This window comes from Brienomyrus brachyistius, chromosome 8, assembly GCF_023856365.1.
Source record: "Brienomyrus brachyistius isolate T26 chromosome 8, BBRACH_0.4, whole genome shotgun sequence".
Taxonomy (NCBI): domain Eukaryota; kingdom Metazoa; phylum Chordata; class Actinopteri; order Osteoglossiformes; family Mormyridae; genus Brienomyrus; species Brienomyrus brachyistius.
Window position 1 is genome coordinate 22,714,440 of NC_064540.1, and position 18,027 is coordinate 22,732,466.

Genomic DNA, 18,027 nt, shown 5'->3' on the forward strand with positions numbered 1-18,027 from the left:
GTTCTATCTATATACTCGCTGTAGCATCCAGAAAAGAAGGCGTCCACTCATCCTGAGTAAGAATAAAAGTCTAAATAGATATATATCTGCACCTTCCGGTTCTAGCAAATGCTCTATAACAGGATCCCAATGCAATGTCACTCCAAATGGAAACAGGACTAATAAGAGCTGCGCCTTCTGATTTTTCTGTGGTGTTTTCTGCTTGGCGAACAGTTGCCAAAATCTCAAAGCACAAGAGACACCATTGTCATTTCGCATTATGACCAGTAACCAGACTAATGTGTCCCTAACAACCTGGACTGCTTTACATTATCGCTGGCAATTTCCATGTCATATTTTTGCGACGTACAATGTGAGGCGGCTTTGGGTGGGGGAGGTCTGACTGAGACACAGGACAGTAAGGATTAACCAAATAAGAGGACTTATTTAAACAGTAAACACACCCTGAGAATGATACCTTACATTATACCTTACTGTCATCACAACTCGTAGGTACGCTCACCTAGGGAGGCCATGAGCTGGGTGAAGCTGATTGGTATAGTGCAGGACCATGCAATTACTCTGTTTTGCATAGGCCTACATACGCATTAAAACATCCTGTGTGTAACCCTGGGTGAGACAACAAAAAGTACAATCAGTGAAAATGACAATGTTAAAATAACAGGTAAAACCTCAGGTAAGGAATAAGTAAACTGGTTCTCAAGTGTGTTACATGTTTAACGTCCTGATACTTTTCTCAAGAACACAGCCTAAAGTCAGTCACATTTAAAATAAACATCTAAGTACAGCCACACACTCTTCAGTGTTCATCATGACTAAAGACCAGGCTGCTTCCTGGATACCGCTGAAGGACGGACGCCCACAGGGCCACTCTCTTCTCACTATGGACATTCCGGAACTCTGGAGTTTTTTATTCTCATTTAGCTGTTTTTCATTTCATGCACAATATCCAGGACATTCCCTAGGTGTGCATCATCAGGACTCCACCTTGCTTGTAGACCGCAAAATGCAGGCACATGTGGGATGGACTGGGGAGATATTCTGTATTTCAAACTCCTCAGCTGTCCTACCAATATAGCAGAAATCTGTTCCACTCCTGCACAACTCCTAGTTAAAAGTGACAGGTTTTGAGAGAATCAAGGTACGGTCTGTTCACTTCAGCAGAGCTCTAAGAGACAGGACCAAGCACCCCTCTGCGGAAATACACCACCCGCAGGCAGCACTGGAAATGTGTGACAGTGGAAAATCTCAAGCTGGAGGACGAGGTCAAATATCAGGTAGGAGGTGACAATGCAAAACAAAAAAAAAAAAACCCTCATTACAAGAGATAAAGTCCACCGTTCAGTTTGAGGGGGTCGAGAAAGGCTAACAATGCATTTTTAACATGAGTTTCAAAAAGGCACAGCTGAAGGACACAAAAATTAAATGTCTGACAGACGGTGAAAAGATGGAGATGAAGTTTTATGGATGAAGTTTTATCCGGACATCTGATATCGCACAGCAGGTCCCCCACTCCTGGGAGCTACATGTTATCCCCAAGGCCAGGGATGGGGGTGAATGGTTTTCAAAAATACCTGAGGACCAGGCAGACTGATTCAGCAGCTGCTTACTCTAAGAGTCTCCATCTAACTTTGCCTCTGTCCCCCAGTCCTCCATTATCACTCAGGAACAAATTGAAACTTCTGTTTCATACACACTTTCTTCAGATTTATAGATGGCAATTTATACTCTTCCTTCATGTTCCCACACACACTACCCCCCCCCCCCCACAACTGTGATACACTGGAAACCTGCCCCCCCTCCATGCCTAAAACTGTATATGAAGCACATTCAAAAACTACATCGCACAGACAGATCAGAAAACACAAAGTCAGCTACAAACGATCTGCCGATTAGAACCCCCCCCTTCTCTTCTGCCTATCATTTATCAGTTTTAGCCAGTCAACCCGGCGCACCTGGACATCTTCCCGCATTCAGGTGTCGTCACCAGGTGAGTGTGTCTGTGTATCTCTGACCGTAGATATGGGTTTGAACCCAACCCCCTTACAACTGGAGACACAGGCAAATGACATTCATGCTGGAATCATCTGTGGCCGCTTTTCTGGGAGGCACCCTGCTGGTTCTCGTACTCATTTCGCTTCCATTTCAGATTGCTAACCCAGACTTTTGCCATCCGCCTCAAAGTGATGGTCTTTCTGGATGGCGTTGTGTCAGCATTACATCAGACACCCGGTTCCCCGTGCGAAAATCACGTGAGACTAGGATGACCATCTAATCCACGTCAGGGGGGACATTATGACCCAGGGACAGTTTTTTATACTACCATTTCAATTAAAAAAGACCTGAGTTTCATTTAAGCACTGAGGTCTTGCTGTGTGCTGATTGGTCAGTCTCTTCAAATCATGCACTTATCAATAATGTTAAAGTAAAGTTTACTTTACTTTCAGCTTGATGAGTCTTTCAATCAAGAAAACAAACCAGTCAAAGCAAAAGGAGAACTGAACTAATCGGCCAAGCACCGGAGCCTTTCAGTTTTAAAATACTACAGTAAAACCTGAAGTAACTCATAGTGTCTCCCCTGACATGGAGTAGGTGGCCACCTTACATGAAACTTTGACCAGCTACAGCAGAGAAGCAGTCAGGAGCTCTTAAGACGGCAGACAGAAGATAATCCATGTTTCATTCTGTGATGGAGCAGCGACTCACTTTCAGTTACCCATTAATTAAGTCTCTTAAGTTGAGCCTCGGGGGTGGCATGGTGGTGCAGTAGTTAGCACTGTCTCCGCCTGGGTCACATGTATGTGGAGTTTGCATGTTCTCCCCATGTCGTCGTGGGGATTCCTCCGGGTACTCCGGTTTCCCTCCACAGTCCAAGAACATGCTGAGCCTAATTGGAGTTGCTAAATTCCCGTATGTGTGTGTGTGTGTGAGTGACTGGTGTGTGAGTGTGCCCTGTGATGGGCTGGCCCCCCATCCTGGGTTGTTCCCTGCCTCGTGCCCGTTGCTTCCGGGATAGGTTCCGGACCCCCAGCGACCCAGTAGGATAAGCGGTTTGGAAAATGAATGTATGGAAGTTGAGCCTCTTTGGTGCTCCCATAATCTCCAGATCCCTATGTGCTACCTTGCAAAGGTGCTGTTTACGATGTTTATGGGATGCGTTTGACCTGCTATATTGTCTTGTGCGCCTGTCTCTACATGCCAGCTCCATCTCCCTCCATTGCTGCCAAGAGTAATATTTCACCTCATCTAAATCAGATTACACTTTATCACCAACGTTTATGTCTCATCTCATTTTCATGAGTTAATCACATATTATCTTTACTGTTTGGAACTTAGAACAAAGAAAAACAGTCAAATGGAGTAACACACATTAAAGGTGATGTGCTGGTTTGTTTGTGACAGGACACAAACAAGGTAAAATCGATCGTGACGAGTGTTCGCAAGATTTTGTTGACAGTTCGACCTTTCTACCACATGTAGTGGAAGAGGGAGACCAATCCAGGGATTTTCTTCTTTCTTCTCATGACACCTCAGTTTTATTGTTCTATTATGGCACCAGGATCTGGGTGGGTACAATGACTCAGAGGTTAAATGCACTCATTCTCTTCCACGGTGTACAATTGCGCTTTGCTGCTATCCTATATTTTGAAAACACTGCCCATTTCAGTTTAGACTTACCATTCATAATTTTGAGCTGTAGGTGGAGCAGGAATAGAGCAGGTTGGTGGCTTCGCTGAAGTCCTAAAAACTCTGAGTGAGAAGAAGAGGCTTCTAATATAGGGAATATGAGGGAGCAGGCGGAGAGTCAAAAATGAAATTGACAGCAGATGACTGGCGGCGGTATGCATGCGTGCAGCTGTCGTTTGACGGTGATTAGGCAGCTGGAACATCAATGATTTTCCGTAAGAGGCTGAAATGATTTTTTTGTTGATCAGGTGCTCTGGACCATGGAGATCTGCGTATGAGTGTGTGACTTTGTAGAAGACTGAAATTCATTGGGGGACAATTGGAATTCACTGGGGGAGGGTAGATAGCTGACTCTATCCAATCAGCCTTAGCATGGTCATAATGACTGCGTCCTGAGTCACGCACAACTGCTTTGCAAGTAAACAAGGACTCACCAGAATGTAGGCACCCGGCAGGGCTGTCCTTACTTCACCAGCCCTGTCATGAATCGTCAGATAGTGAAAGGGGGGAGGGTGCTGGTAATATCCACCATGGACCCTGGAATGCATCCTTTCCTGTATTGTGGCTGTAATGGATGGAGAAGCCAAGGTGTCAAAAGGACCTGACTGAATCTGCTGCCCTCACCCCTATGCTTATAACTACTTGGTGTTTAATCAGCACAACTTTTGCTCTCTGGGATGGAGTGGCAGGATCCAGCTGCCATTCACACCTATCTCAAGCTGCCCAAGGCAAATGTTTACATCCCAATGGATCTGCTCAGAGTGAATAGGTGAATCAGGGGGAAAGGAATTCTCCTCCTTCATGATTACTGCCACTTACAGCTCTGCAACGTGTGACAAAGCGGTGACTCAAGGCCGGCTCAGAGAGGCATAGAGAGAGAGGTGGGAAGAGGTGGAGCCAGATATCTCGACTTGTGACGAGTGGTTCTGAAATCCGCAAATATCCCCCCCTTGCTTTGCTCAATAGCCTGAGAACCTGGCCTTACTTGTGGGGGAGGGGCAAACCATGGTTCTATCTATCTGCCTTGGGGGAGGAGCAGGGGAGACTAATAACAAGCTCAGAGTTGGCCAGAACAGATACCCATATCTGTGCAAACAATGTAAGAGCGTATTCATCATTCCACTTTCAAATGACTATTACTTTAAAAAATGTATAAAATGTTACAGTCCCTCACGTGTATGTTGACCTCTCAGACCCCATGTCCAGCTACGCTTTTTGAGGGTAACCATGTAACCAGAATGCTGGCTATCAGTCAATCACTGGCATGTATATGTATATGGTGATGTAGCTATTCATTTTCAATAGTCTATGTAAGTTGAGGGCGGCATGGTGGTGCAGTAGTTAGCACTGCTGCCTCACACCTCTGGGACCCGGGTTCGAGTCTCCGCCTGGGTCACATGTGTGTGGAGTTTGCATGTTCTCCCCATGTCGTCCTGGGGTTTCCTCCGGGTACTCCGGTTTCCCCCCACAGTCCAAAAACATGCTGAGGCTAATTGGCGTCGCTAAATTGCCCATAGGTGTGCATGTGTGAGTGAATGGTGTGTGAGTGTGCCCTGCGATGGGCTGGCCCCCCATCCTGGGTTGTTCCCTGCCTCGTGCCCATTGCTTCCGGGATAGGCTCCGGACCCCCCGCGACCCAATAGGATAAGCGGTTTGGAAAATGGATGGATGGATGGATATGTAAGTTGAGGAAAGCTATATTCTCATACCAAACGTGGGGCTGTTTTTACAGTCCTAACCAACCAGCTGCCTCTGTGTCAACAGCACCGCAGCTAAAGCTAATTTATTGGCCTTCTTTGCATCATGCACATAAGCACAGCCTTAAAAATTGCTATCCTTTAGCTTGCAGTGGTTAACACTATTACTTTACACCTCTGGGACCTGGGTTCGAGTCTTCGCCGTGGCTTCAAGCGTGGGGAGTTTGCATGTTCTCCCCGTGTCATCATGGGGTTTCCTGCAGGTACTGCAGTTTTCCTCCACAATGCAAAAACATGCTGAGGCTAATTGGTGTTGCCAAATTGCCCGTATGTGTGAGTGACTGGTGTGTGAGTGTGACCTGCGATGGGTTGGCGCCCCATCCTGGGTTGTTCCCTGCCTTGTGCCCATAGCCACCAGAATAGGCTCTGGACCCCCCCCCTACGCGATCCTGAATAGGACAATCAGTTACAGAAGATGAATGGAAATTACACTTTATGGCATCATGTCGCTTCAGCCCCTGGGCAGGAATTGAAAAACCCTTATCCAAAGTTCTCCATTTTTCTCCACAAAGCCTCCTGTAATCATTTTCAATTTCTGCTGCACAGCCAGTTTTTCGACGCCGTCGTCAGACACGCAGACACGAGCGCAGTTATGAGTGCAGAGTCCTAGCAGAGCAATTCCGGTCTGACCTGTTCTACTCTACCATTTTTTTTCATGATTACTTTACCCCCCCCTCTCCCCCCAATAACGCCGCCACTGTCATCCCGTCGGCTGTAATGTTTTCTACACCCTGCTAAGGAGGTTGCAGTAGGAACCCATGAGGAGGGACCAGCTTTATGGGACATTAACACCAACATGAGGGGGCGGGGGGGCGGGGGGGTGGAATATGCTGACTTTGCAGCCACACTTCATCATGGGGCTTGCTTTCTTCTCGGCAGTGAAATGTACCCGTTCCACCAACTGTTTTAACACAGGCCTGGTTGAAAGCCTGTTCGATTCCTAACATCGCTAACACACCTATTTTGACTAGTATATAGTTATCATGTGTGTGGGGGGGGGATTCAGCAGCCAGTTGTTCTTGGAACCCCAAAGGTTTTCAAAGGCTTTTTTCTCCTTTGAAACAGGAGGAAGAAAAAGACTTACCTGTCCGACCTTGCTGCTTTTAGCTGCGGTTGTGTTTGTCTGCGATGCTATTCTTAATTTATTATGTCATTGCTACATTTTCTCTAAGTGCTTCAAGGCAGTGATGCAGGGAAAAATTTTTATAAACTGAACCGAATCTAAATTAAGAATTTAAAATTTACAGTAGGTAATGGGAGGACTGGGATTTGTGGGGGTTTGTCTTGCAATAACTTGTGAAACAGCATGCTGCCTTCTCGGAGTATATTTATGTTTTATTGTACTCCTGGGTCCTTTCTATCAGTCTGTGCTGGAGATATTTAATTTAGGGCTCCTCATTGTTCTGTTTCACACAACCATATGGTATGTGCAGACAACCAGCAGCATGTGACACAAGATGATTGAAGCCTCAGTCAGTGAAAGAGACAGATTTAGCGATTTAATTATTGTTTTTGTAAGAGCTCATTAGTGGTTGGTGCAAAAAGAACCTTGTTTCATGTTCTTTCAGCTTAGGTGAGAAAGATACCAGGCACTTAAATAGCTGCTCCTCCAATCACAGCCAGGTCAGCACAGTGCTCTTCCACTAAGTGCCAGGGCAACACACCACTCCTCCAGTTAGAGCCAGGGCTGCACACCACTTATCCAATCAGAGCCAGGGCAACACACTGCTTCTCCAATCAGAGCCAGGTCTGCACAGTGCTTTTCCACGCAGAGCCAGGTCAACCCATTGCTCTTCCAATCAGAGCCAGGTCTGCATAGTGCTCTTCCATACAGAGCCAGGTCAACGTCCTGCTCATCCAACCAGCACCACTGTCTGAACCTCGGGGCTCACAGTGGTTAGTGGACTGTTGACAGAGCTGATTACAAAAATTGTGTAAAACTCAGGAGCATGAAAAAAGGCACAGAGAATACAGGAGGGGAGACCCCTTCTACGATGTATCTGTTTCTCCAATTGCTACTCACACAAACGTGAAGCCTTGCAGTCTCCAGAGCAGAGCTCTGAGACTGCCAACAGACAGACAACATGCTCTCTTGCTCTCTGCTGTCCTCACACTCCTCCTCTCACAGATGCCACTCGTCCCTCATCTGCTCACTCATGCGCTCGCAGTGCGATCACAAGCTGTGGGGAGGTGGTGAAGCCTGACCTCACCATGCCCTCCAGGTTTATTACCTCAAATTAAAAAAACTCACAATGTTATCAACATTCATCTTTTCATTGGTTAATTTCCATGTTGAATCTTCACTAATGTATCTATGCAATTCTGAATGTATGCATGCATAGATACACAGAGATACACACACACTTATTCATAGGGCATAAACACACACACACAGTGTAAAATGCTTTCAGCTGTTCCCTAAATGTAAATGGGGTAGATGCTCACACACAGTAAAATGCTCTTGGCTGTTTTTCTAGTACAGGTGCTCACACACACACACAAACACACACACACACACACACAAACACACACACAGCAGGATGTTTTTGCCTTTTTTCTCAATGTACATGAGCAAAGGTGGTCTCACACACACACACACACACACATACAAACACATGTAGGGTATACCTATCCTTATGGGGCCCGCTCATTCACTTCTATGGGAAAAATGCTAACGCTAACTATGACAACCTTAACCCCCAAAATACAAGAGTTTTTAACTTTTTCATAGCAGTCACAGATTTTTATAAAATAGAGTTTTCCCTTATGGGGACCAGGAAACCAGTCCCCATAAGGGAAAAAAATGGATATTTATCACGTTATGGGGACATCGTGTCCCTATAAGGATAGGCATACCCGCTCACACACACACACACACACACACAGAGGTTTGCAATTAAATCTTTGTGGGGACTCTCCATTCATTTCTATGAGGAAAACTCTAATCCCAACAAGACAACCTTAACCCCTAACCATCCCTACCCTTAACCATAAGTAACCAAACAAAAAACAATATTTTTGCCAGTTTTAGTATTTTGATTGCATTCACAGGTGCGAAACTGAGGTCCCCACAACATTATATAAACATAACACGCACACACACACACACAGACACACAAAGTAAAATGCTCTTGGCTGTTCCTCTAATGCAAACACAGATAGACACTCACACATCCAGTCAAAGTTAAAACAGGTTTGACAGCTGAAGAGGAAGCAGGAAATGACACGGCTGAATGCGTTTAACCCTGATGCTCTGAGATGCGGGATGAAACGTTCAAAAAAAAAAAAACCTGACGATTGCGACTATGCTAATTGGGGCCTTTAACAGGTAAAGTCAATGCTGTCTGTTCTCATCCAGTGCTATGTTTAAACCTTATCTGCCCCCCGCCCCCCCCAAAATGTACAGCACCACAATTCCACAACCAGGAGGCCGACCCTCCACTGCAGGCCAAATCGCGACGGGTCAGAGACCTCTCAGCCATCCATGGGTTCAATGTTCTTGTGACATTACTGAGATAAGTGTATATGGAGCTGATTAAAGCAAATCCCTGGACAGGGAGATGTTTAGCAAGAGCTGGGACAGACTGGAGAGGTTGCTGCTGCTGACATACAGTCAAACATGTCGATTGATTCCTTCTTCCCTGCACACACATGAAATTTTACACTAGCATTGTAACACTGTGAGGGCGAAGAGTTCTCATATTTTCAAAGCCTAAAGCAAGCCCCCCCTCCCCCCAAGCCTAAAGTAACCCCCCCCCCCAATTATTACCAGGTTTAAATATAACCAGCTTGTCCTTTCCTTGGTAGAAAGCGTATTTCGAATGCACGTCTCCTGAACGACCTTAACCTCACCTTAGTTTTCCATGTATAACATACTTATTTCTTTGTTTTATTTCATGCTGTGAATAAAGAGGACGAAAAAAGCATCATTTTAGGATCTTAATTTGGTGCTTATGCTGCAGACAGACGTTCACTCCTGACATCTAGTGGTAATTGCTAGATTGTTTTTAACAATTCAGTCAAACGAGCAAAAACCCTACACTTGAACCAACAGCTGCGGTAGTTTGGCGAAAATCAATTGTGAAACGTCTGTTGTACTCACTTTGACCAGCGGTGGAAATGTACTTACAACCGACGGGCATGAGTAGAAATGTTTTAACGGGATAATTTCCTTACCAAGGGTACTCAGGTTTCCTTTCCCGTGCTTCTCAAATGTGGCTCTTGAAAGGAAATTGTCTGTAGCTCATTGTGAACGACATTCATCATACTGTCATTGTTAAAAACCAGCCGAAGTGCAACATTTTTCTCCATAAAGGTACATATCTGTTATAAAACTATTGTGAGGTCTGCTTGTATATTGAACCATTTCGTATTATACGCAGGGTTGCCAACTTTGGTCAGCTGGCTCAATACGAGACAAGTCTGCACATACATTTACATGTATGTAAGAGTTTTATTACCTTGTAAATAGTATGCAAGTTGTTCAAACTACTCCAGCGCTTTTGCTAATGTTAGGCTTATAATGGAATAAAATGTATTTGCCGTAAGAGCGTGAGTGTCACGCCAGATGCGTGAGAGCTGAAACCTCTCACACACGTAAGAGCCGACTTACGTTAATAATCCTATTAATAACTCACGCACTTTGCGGGCTACAGTAAAGTGTGGCGGCCTGAATTATTAATAATGATAAATACTAAAACAGAGGGACCGAATTTCAGATCACAACGACTAGCACGGTAGCTAAATAAAAAAATCAGGAAGAAAAAAAAACGAATACTCATGAATTTAATGGTCTAATACAACTATTAAAATTTACCAATCATCGTCATCAAGGCAAAGAAAACACATATCTAGTATAAACGAGTTATTCCACAATATTTAAATCAATATTAGCTCCAGCACAGAGGTGAAGACTGCGTCACGTCTCTCGTTAAGCAACCAAATTTAAAATACCAGCATTATTTTAACAAGAAAAAAAATATTTCTGCTGGACAATGAAAAGCAGATGCGAACATATGCAAAGGCGAAGGCAAAGCAGCGGATGCAAACCTTAACACAACATTTTAAATAATACGTAGTTAAACACATACATGCAAAGTCGTAACTCGCCAGGAAACACAACCGGGTCCGTTCCACGCGCCTTCGAAACTGCAATTTCTATACTGTGTACATGAGTAGGGGGCACCCAACTTTACTGAACGTTACGATGTAAGGTATGGGAAAAGTGTCCAATTTCCCTGTTGTTCCCAGAACGTTAGCCCACTACAACTATTACTAGAACTAAGGCTATTAATATAAAAACGAACAAAAGGCACGATGGAGCAGCGGGTAACATTGGCCCATCCCAAAGTCCCCCCTAAGCCCTGAACCCTCAGAGACGTCACCTGCAAAGTGATCGAGTGTGAGAGGCTGCAAAGGCTCAGTATGGTATAAACAGGAATTGGACATTACCATTGACAACCACAAAACATGTTCTTTACTGTTGTGGGTTTGGGACTTTTCAGTTTAAGATTTGTACTTTATTCTTGGCCAAGGCACTTAAGGGACCGTCTGCCTAATTTGAATTTGTTCCAGGCTCTTATATTCTCAGCCCCATGGGTAACAATTGGTGCCTTTGCTTGTCAATGGGTCTGTTCCCTCAAGGGTCTGCCAAATGCACCCTACAGCTGTAGGAAATTGAACATTTTAAGGTGAAGAAATAGACTCTGAAGAACATTTCTGAACCATTGATGGTGTATTAATGCTTTTGCGATGTTCCTCAGAGTCCATTTCTGTACCTTAAAATGTACAATAAGAAGGGTACAGAGCCACTGATAAGCAAAGATACAAACACCTTAAAATGTCTGTTAGAGGGTCCTCATGCACTTGACAGTTTGACAGAGGGAAAGCCCAGAGCCTTTAAGGACTTAGCAAGAACGTGCCTCAAAGTCTGCGAATCCATGAATGTTGACTTTGGAACTGAGCCACTGTCACTTTACATGTCAAAGATAATTGATGTATACATCTAAAGAACTTTAAGCTGATTGACATGCAATGCAAAAAACAAATGTACCAAAAGCATTCAATTATTCTCTCAACGGATTTTTTTTTCCACAAGCAAAGGTCAGTTTTGTAATGTCTGTTTCACTGGGTACAGATACTCAAAATCAGTGGAAAGTCTGATTATATATTACTAAAACCCTGAAAATAAAACTGAAAGTGACAGAACATCCATCCATTTTCCAAGCCACTTATCCTTTTGGGTCATGGGTAGTCCGGAGCCTATCCTGGCAGCAATGGGCACGAGGCAGGGAACAACCCAGGATGGGGGGCCAGCCCATCGCAGGGCACACTCACACACCATTCACCCACACATGCACACCTACAGGCAATTTAGTGACTCCAATCAGCCTCAGCATGTTTTTGGACTGTGGGGGGAAACCCAGAGTATCCAAAGGAAACCCCACGAGGACATGGGGAGAACATGCAAACTCCACACACAGGTAACCCAGGTGGAGACTCGAACCCGGGTCCCAGAGGTGTGAGGCAACAGTGCTAACCACTGCACCACCATGCCGCCCCTAGTGACAGAACAATATCAATATAAAAATTAAAAATAAAAAAAATATCCCCCCGTCTATAGTTTTAAATTTGCTTGTCATGAAGAGGGTCTTCAGGATCAGTCTGGGTGCCCAATGGAACCAGTCCTCCACACCAATGCTACGAAACCCCAATTATGTTTAACAAGGAGCAGTGGTCACGCCCGAAGGGGGACAGGCATGGAAAAATCATTATCACTCATCGTGATGTCTTTTCATTGCCCAAGATATTTGAATGTCACTTTAAAGCAGGTTGTCACACACAAACACAGACCAGCGGCAAAGCACATGTAAATGCAGGAAGAGGAAACAGGAGGAGATTAATATCCTTATAGTGCTACACCAAGGGTTCCCGCTATGTGTAACTCATCTCTGGATGGAATTATATGCAATAATGCATTTAACGGGTATAAAAAAGAGCAGGACCAGAAATTCACCATTTACAACCTGGTTTGCTGACCTAACCAGCTTCACTTGATTCCATTTTTTTCCCATTCTCTGTCTTTAATATTGGCCGCATATATTTAGTGCAGGGAATAGTCCAAAAGAATGATGATATTCAGCAACAATACCACCACAACACTTCACATTTAAATGTAAATTCTACTAGGACTGAGAGTTAATCATTCATATCATGCATATACAGCTGGTGGAACTAATACAACAAATTTCTCATTGGATCTTGGAGTGATTGGTGATTGGGTGATTTCCAGGTTGCATTGCCTACTCACCGCTGATTTGACTCGGTGTTATGCACATCGCATGCAGTGACTATCACCAGGAGAAAGACTCACACCTGGTTGGAACAGCTGTCCCAGGACATTTGGCTAAGGAACAAAGAGAAGCAGGATTCTTGCTCGCAGCTTTTGTCCCGTGACACAACTCAGCAAGAGCACTTGTTGGAATTCAAGCCAAAGGTGAGTCCCACCACCACACCACTGTTTCCTGGTGGACATCAGCCCTGTAGTTCCTGTCCCTTTCCCACTTAGATTCCCCTTCTTCTGTAACTGTCTTGTGTCCTTCATTTTTTCCCCCACACTCACACTCTCTCTGTGTCATTTCACCCCCTTCAGAATCCAGAATGGGGCTGCTAGTGAGACTGGTGGTTCTGTACTGGGTGCTCAGACTCGACCTTTGTGAAAATGAGCCTGCGTGGTTCCAAAACATCTCCACATCCATATTTAACTCATCTGGAGACTTCCTCCTTGGGGGACTATTTCCCATTAATGGCCTCACAAGCAACTTGAGCCAAAATGAAAACCCTAGCGATGTGCAGTGTAACAGGTAACAACAGCTGAACAGAGCCTCTTAATTTCTGTGGGAGACAAACATTCCAGATTGTTTTATAATGCTAAAAGCAGGAGAGGTAACTGTAAAGTAAAAGGCAAAATTCCATTAGATCTAAACACCTAAATTCAATGAAACAGTAAAACTATCATAAAGTTCAGGTTTTAGCTGTTCAGTCAACTTTTGGATACCATGTTCTTTGGAGAATTTTTCATATAAACTTAAGGAATTGCTCTAGTAGTAGTGTCCCCAAAGAACTTTTAGCACCTGCTCTGTATGTTTTGTGAGGTTTCTTTGATGTTTTGTTGTGGGTACAGTGACAGATAATGATCTTCCTGGCACAACAGCGTAAATGCAATTGGACTGGGTCTTTCACTGGTGATGAAGTATACAGTGGATGAGATCAATTCCACACCAGACTTGCTCCCCGACATCAAGCTGGGCTTTGAAACCTTCGACACCTGCAGCCAGTCATTTATCATTGTGAAGCCCAGCATGTTTTTCCTGAGTGAGGGATACTCAGGGCAGGTCAGAGTGATGTGTAACTACACAGAGTACAGCACACGTGTGCTGGCTGTCATTGGACCCCAAAAATCTGAGATGGTCGATGTCGTCGGAAAGCTCTTTGGATTCTTCATGATGCCACAGGTGAGCGCATTCACAAGACCGAGGGTGATTTTTTAAAAATGAATGCTGTTAATGTAGTATAAATTGATCTAAAACAGTTTAATGGAGATTTTGACAAACGAATCTCCTAAGAGATCACTAAAGGGTCTAGAACCAGACATTTTCATTACATACAGATCAGCTACGGTGCCACCTGTAACACGTTCAGCGACAAGCAGCAGTATCCGTCATTCTTGCGTACAGTCCCCAGTAACCAGTGGCAGGCCCAGGCCATTGTGGACCTGCTGAAGGAGTTCGGCTGGAACTGGGTAGCTGTGCTGGGTAGCGGAGATGATTATGGCAAGGAGGGGCAGCTTGTAGTCTCCATGTTGGCAGCACAGTACTCCATCTGTGTTGCCTACGAGGCCATCATCCCTGTGTACGACGACCCTCAACCCATGATCTCAGAGATACTAGATAACATCAAGTCGGCCGCGGTAGGCGTGGTGGTCCTCTTTACTGCCCCCAGTTCTGCTCGGATATTCTTCTCTGAGGTGAGTTGTGTTCACGTTTTCACAGCATGATGCGCCGTGGCTAAATCAATGGAACCAGCATCCCACTGCCCACATACATAAACTTTCACAAAGATTTGAATGATGATAAACACAATTTTTTAATGAAAATTCCCATCGCTGCCTTCTTGTGTTTCTTGACAAGCTTAGACTTTTCCACACAGTCATCTGTAAAGACAATCCTGCAGTAAAAGGTTGGGTAACAGTTTACTTAAGGTCATGTTTTAGTAATTTATAAACATATTTATAACAAATAATAATGCATTCATAAAGCATTGTAAACATGGACATAAATCATTATAAAAAGTCATAACATTATAGTCATATTTATTATGCAATATGAATGTTCTATGAAGCTGTCATTTATAATGCACTATAGATACCTTTATAATGCCTTATAATGGTCAGTATAACTATTAAGGATGTTTTATACTACATTGTAAAGGAATCTATGGTGCATTATAAATGACAGCTTCATAGAACATTCATATTGCAAAATAAATATGACTATAATGTTATACCTTTTTATAACGATTTATATCCATGTTTATAATGCTTTATGAATCCATTATAATGCATTATGAATGTGTTTATAAATGACTACAAACTTGGCCTTAGGTAAAGTCTTACCAAAGGGGGACTATCACTGCTAACATTCCTAGACCTGGCAAACTTTTTTGGACTAATATTGGTTTATGTTAGCAAAGAGATTATGTAAAAGCACTGCTAAGAATACTTAGCAAAATGATCATGTGTGTTACCACTGTAGCCGAACTGTGCCACTCTGTCCCCTGAACAGGTGATAAAGAGGAACATGGTAGCTGTCTGGGTAGCTAGTTCAGCCTGGTCTCTTGACAACTTAGTATACGAGCTCCCAAACATCAACCGCATAGGCACGGTGCTAGGCTTCACCGAGAACACCCAGATGTTGACCTCACTGACCAGCTACGCCAGGGTGCTCCTCACACGGCTGGGAAAAGAGAGGGGCAATGGGCTAAGGATAGAGAGCGATAAGTCAGGATACTCCCATCTGGAGGACCCCTGTCCTGACTGCTGGAACCTGTCCCAGGACAACATCAGCATAGTGACGCAGCCAGTAGTGCAGAGAAAAGCCTTCAGCGTGTACCTCGCCGTCTATAGCGCAGCCCATGCACTCCATCAAGTGCTTGGCTGCAATACCACCAGCTGCCAGAAGGGGGCAGACAGCAAGGTCTATCCCTGGCAGGTAGGAAAACAAATATAACCAATTGTAGTCATGAGAAGCCTCTGCAATTTCTGAAGAAAATCAAGAATAAAAATGCAGACAAGTCTTCTGCCTCTTTCTCCACAGCTGTTGGAGGTTTTGAAAAATATGTCCTTCGAAATTAAAGGCCAGCAGTTTCATTTTGACAGCAATGGAAACCCTAACATTGGCTATGATGTTCTGACTTGGATCTGGACGAAGGGCAATGTAACCTTTAAAGACATTGGAACCTACTACAATAGCTTGAAGATCAACGCAGCCCTCATCACATGGTACACCAACAGCACTAAGGTAACAGCATCTCAAGCCATGACACATGAGTTCACCCATCTCCATTTACTTACAACATTGACTATTGACCATAGACATGCAATGAAATGCAAATTTTCACAGTACTGCGTGATATTGCCAATATTTTTGAATAAGACCAAAACAAGTCTCTGTGATTTAAATTATGCAATGATCATTAGAGTATTGAGATATTATCCCCAAGCCTTCCTCTATTTACCTCACGGAACAGGTACCTAAGTCCACTTGTTCTTCAAATTGTGAGCCTGGTCAGATTCGTCATGTCAAGGGCTCTTATTCTTGCTGCTATGATTGCATCGACTGCAGTGAAGGCACCTTTCAGAATAATACCGGTAGGTTAATCACGCATTCATGAGTCACAGCACGACCAGCTTATAAATGCTTAATCCTGTGGATAATTCTTCAAACTGACATCCAGGCACAGTTGCAGATACATTTGGAAACGTTGGTTTATGTACACAGCTGCACTTGAAGGCAACAAACACACCACTGACCAAACTCATCAGCTCCTGGTGAATTTGCAGAACTGTATTCTTCAAAATGTGCATTTCTTCCTGCCTGACAGTGGACCTCCAATGCACTAACTGTCCCGATGGCCAGTGGTCTTTACCGCGCAGCACCAACTGCACATTGGCCACATACTACTTCCTGTCCTGGAACAGCTACCAGGCCCTGGGACTGGTGTTGCTGGCCATCTTGATGCTGACTTGCCATGGAGTCACAGGCTTACTCTTCTTGTATCACCATGGCAGTGCGCTGGTGCGAGCCGCGGGGGGACCCCTGAGTGCTTTGACCCTGATCGGCTCAATGGGAAGTTGTGCCAGCATAATTCTGTTTTTAGGCCAGCCGGGAGACTTGACATGCCGCTTGCAGCAGCCTGTCCATGTCGTCTTCTCTACAGTGACCCTGTCCACCTTCCTGGCCATCACACTTCAGGTGACTATGACTTTTTGAATGTACAATGCATATGAATAGTCCAGAAGTCAAGAAGAAACCTTCTTGAGTTCAGTGCTGTCACGGCGTTCCTCTTCCAGATCGTCTGTGTGACAGAGTTTCCAGAGGAAGCTCCGTCCTACCTGGAGATACTGCGTGGTGTTGGCAGTGGTATGGTGGTCTTGGCATGTTGTGGAGTGCAGGCCGGCCTGTGCGGGTGGTTCATCCAGGCTAGTCAGACCTTGTCCAGCTACCTTAATAGCATTAATGTGAATTTCCTGACGAGTTTCCTGCGTTGTCCAATGGAGCCCATGCTGGGTCCAGGCCTGATGGTTGGCTTCAACTGCCTGCTGGCCTTGGTATGCTTCATGAGCACCTTCATGGTGAAGAAGCCTCCCAACCAATACAACTTGGCCCGTGACATCACCTTCTCTACTCTGTTTTACTGTGTGGTGTGGGTGGTATTCATCCCAATCTACACTGGCCTGGATGACAAATCCAAGTCTCTCGCGGAGATGACCGCCATCCTTTTTGGCAATGTGGGCATAGGGGTCGCCTACTTCCTGCCCAAGTGTCACCTGCTGCTAATCAAGCCAGACCTCAACACAGAAGACTACTTCCGTACTTATCTAGAAGCTTCTCCAATTCCCCCTGAAAAAGACCAAGATAAACAGCAGTAGCAGATGCTACAGCAATTTCTATATAAAGCCAGCTAGAAAAATGTATTTTTCATGAAAAAATAAATCTAATTGGTAATTGAAATATTTACTCTTCTTCACATTTGAACAATACATAAACTGGAATTATATTAACAAAAGTATTATACATAGCTATAAAGTCTTCACGAATATCTAATGCAACATTATTTGACTTTACAAACTGTAAAAAAATGACACGTCCATTGGCATAGCTTGCGATGTGTAAGAGTTTCTGTTCCATAAACACTGACATTTTAAACACATGGCAAATTGTTTAAGATCTACTCAAGTTTTAATTAGAATTAATGAAAAAAAAAATCTAATAATCATGAGTAATAATAAATCCTTCTTCTAGTA

The 18,027-nt window shown here is 44.2% G+C and overlaps 1 protein-coding gene and 1 long non-coding RNA gene across 3 annotated transcripts; one reads left to right on the forward strand and one right to left on the reverse strand.

The window, feature by feature from the left end:
- Nucleotides 1-1,830: 1,830 nt before the first annotated feature.
- Nucleotides 1,831-10,792, reverse strand: LOC125748150 (uncharacterized). Of its 2 annotated transcripts, XR_007399479.1 has the most exons (4): nucleotides 10,535-10,792; nucleotides 4,122-4,252; nucleotides 3,679-3,750; nucleotides 1,831-3,562 (listed from the first exon to the last, which is right to left on the reverse strand). It is a non-coding gene; the product is annotated as an uncharacterized LOC125748150 (long non-coding RNA). The 2 variants fall into 2 exon arrangements; XR_007399478.1 differs by having other exon boundaries at nucleotides 1,831-3,750.
- A 2,003-nt stretch (nucleotides 10,793-12,795) lies between these two features.
- LOC125747724 (taste receptor type 1 member 3) lies at nucleotides 12,796-17,716 on the forward strand. The gene is made up of 9 exons (XM_049023177.1): nucleotides 12,796-12,939; nucleotides 13,096-13,306; nucleotides 13,657-13,957; nucleotides 14,113-14,469; nucleotides 15,287-15,712; nucleotides 15,818-16,021; nucleotides 16,251-16,371; nucleotides 16,605-16,975; nucleotides 17,074-17,716. Exons 2-9 carry the CDS (start codon nucleotides 13,104-13,106, stop codon nucleotides 17,650-17,652), a joined length of 2,562 nt encoding a protein of 853 aa, XP_048879134.1. The 5' UTR covers nucleotides 12,796-12,939; nucleotides 13,096-13,103; the 3' UTR covers nucleotides 17,653-17,716.
- Nucleotides 17,717-18,027: the final 311 nt, after the last annotated feature.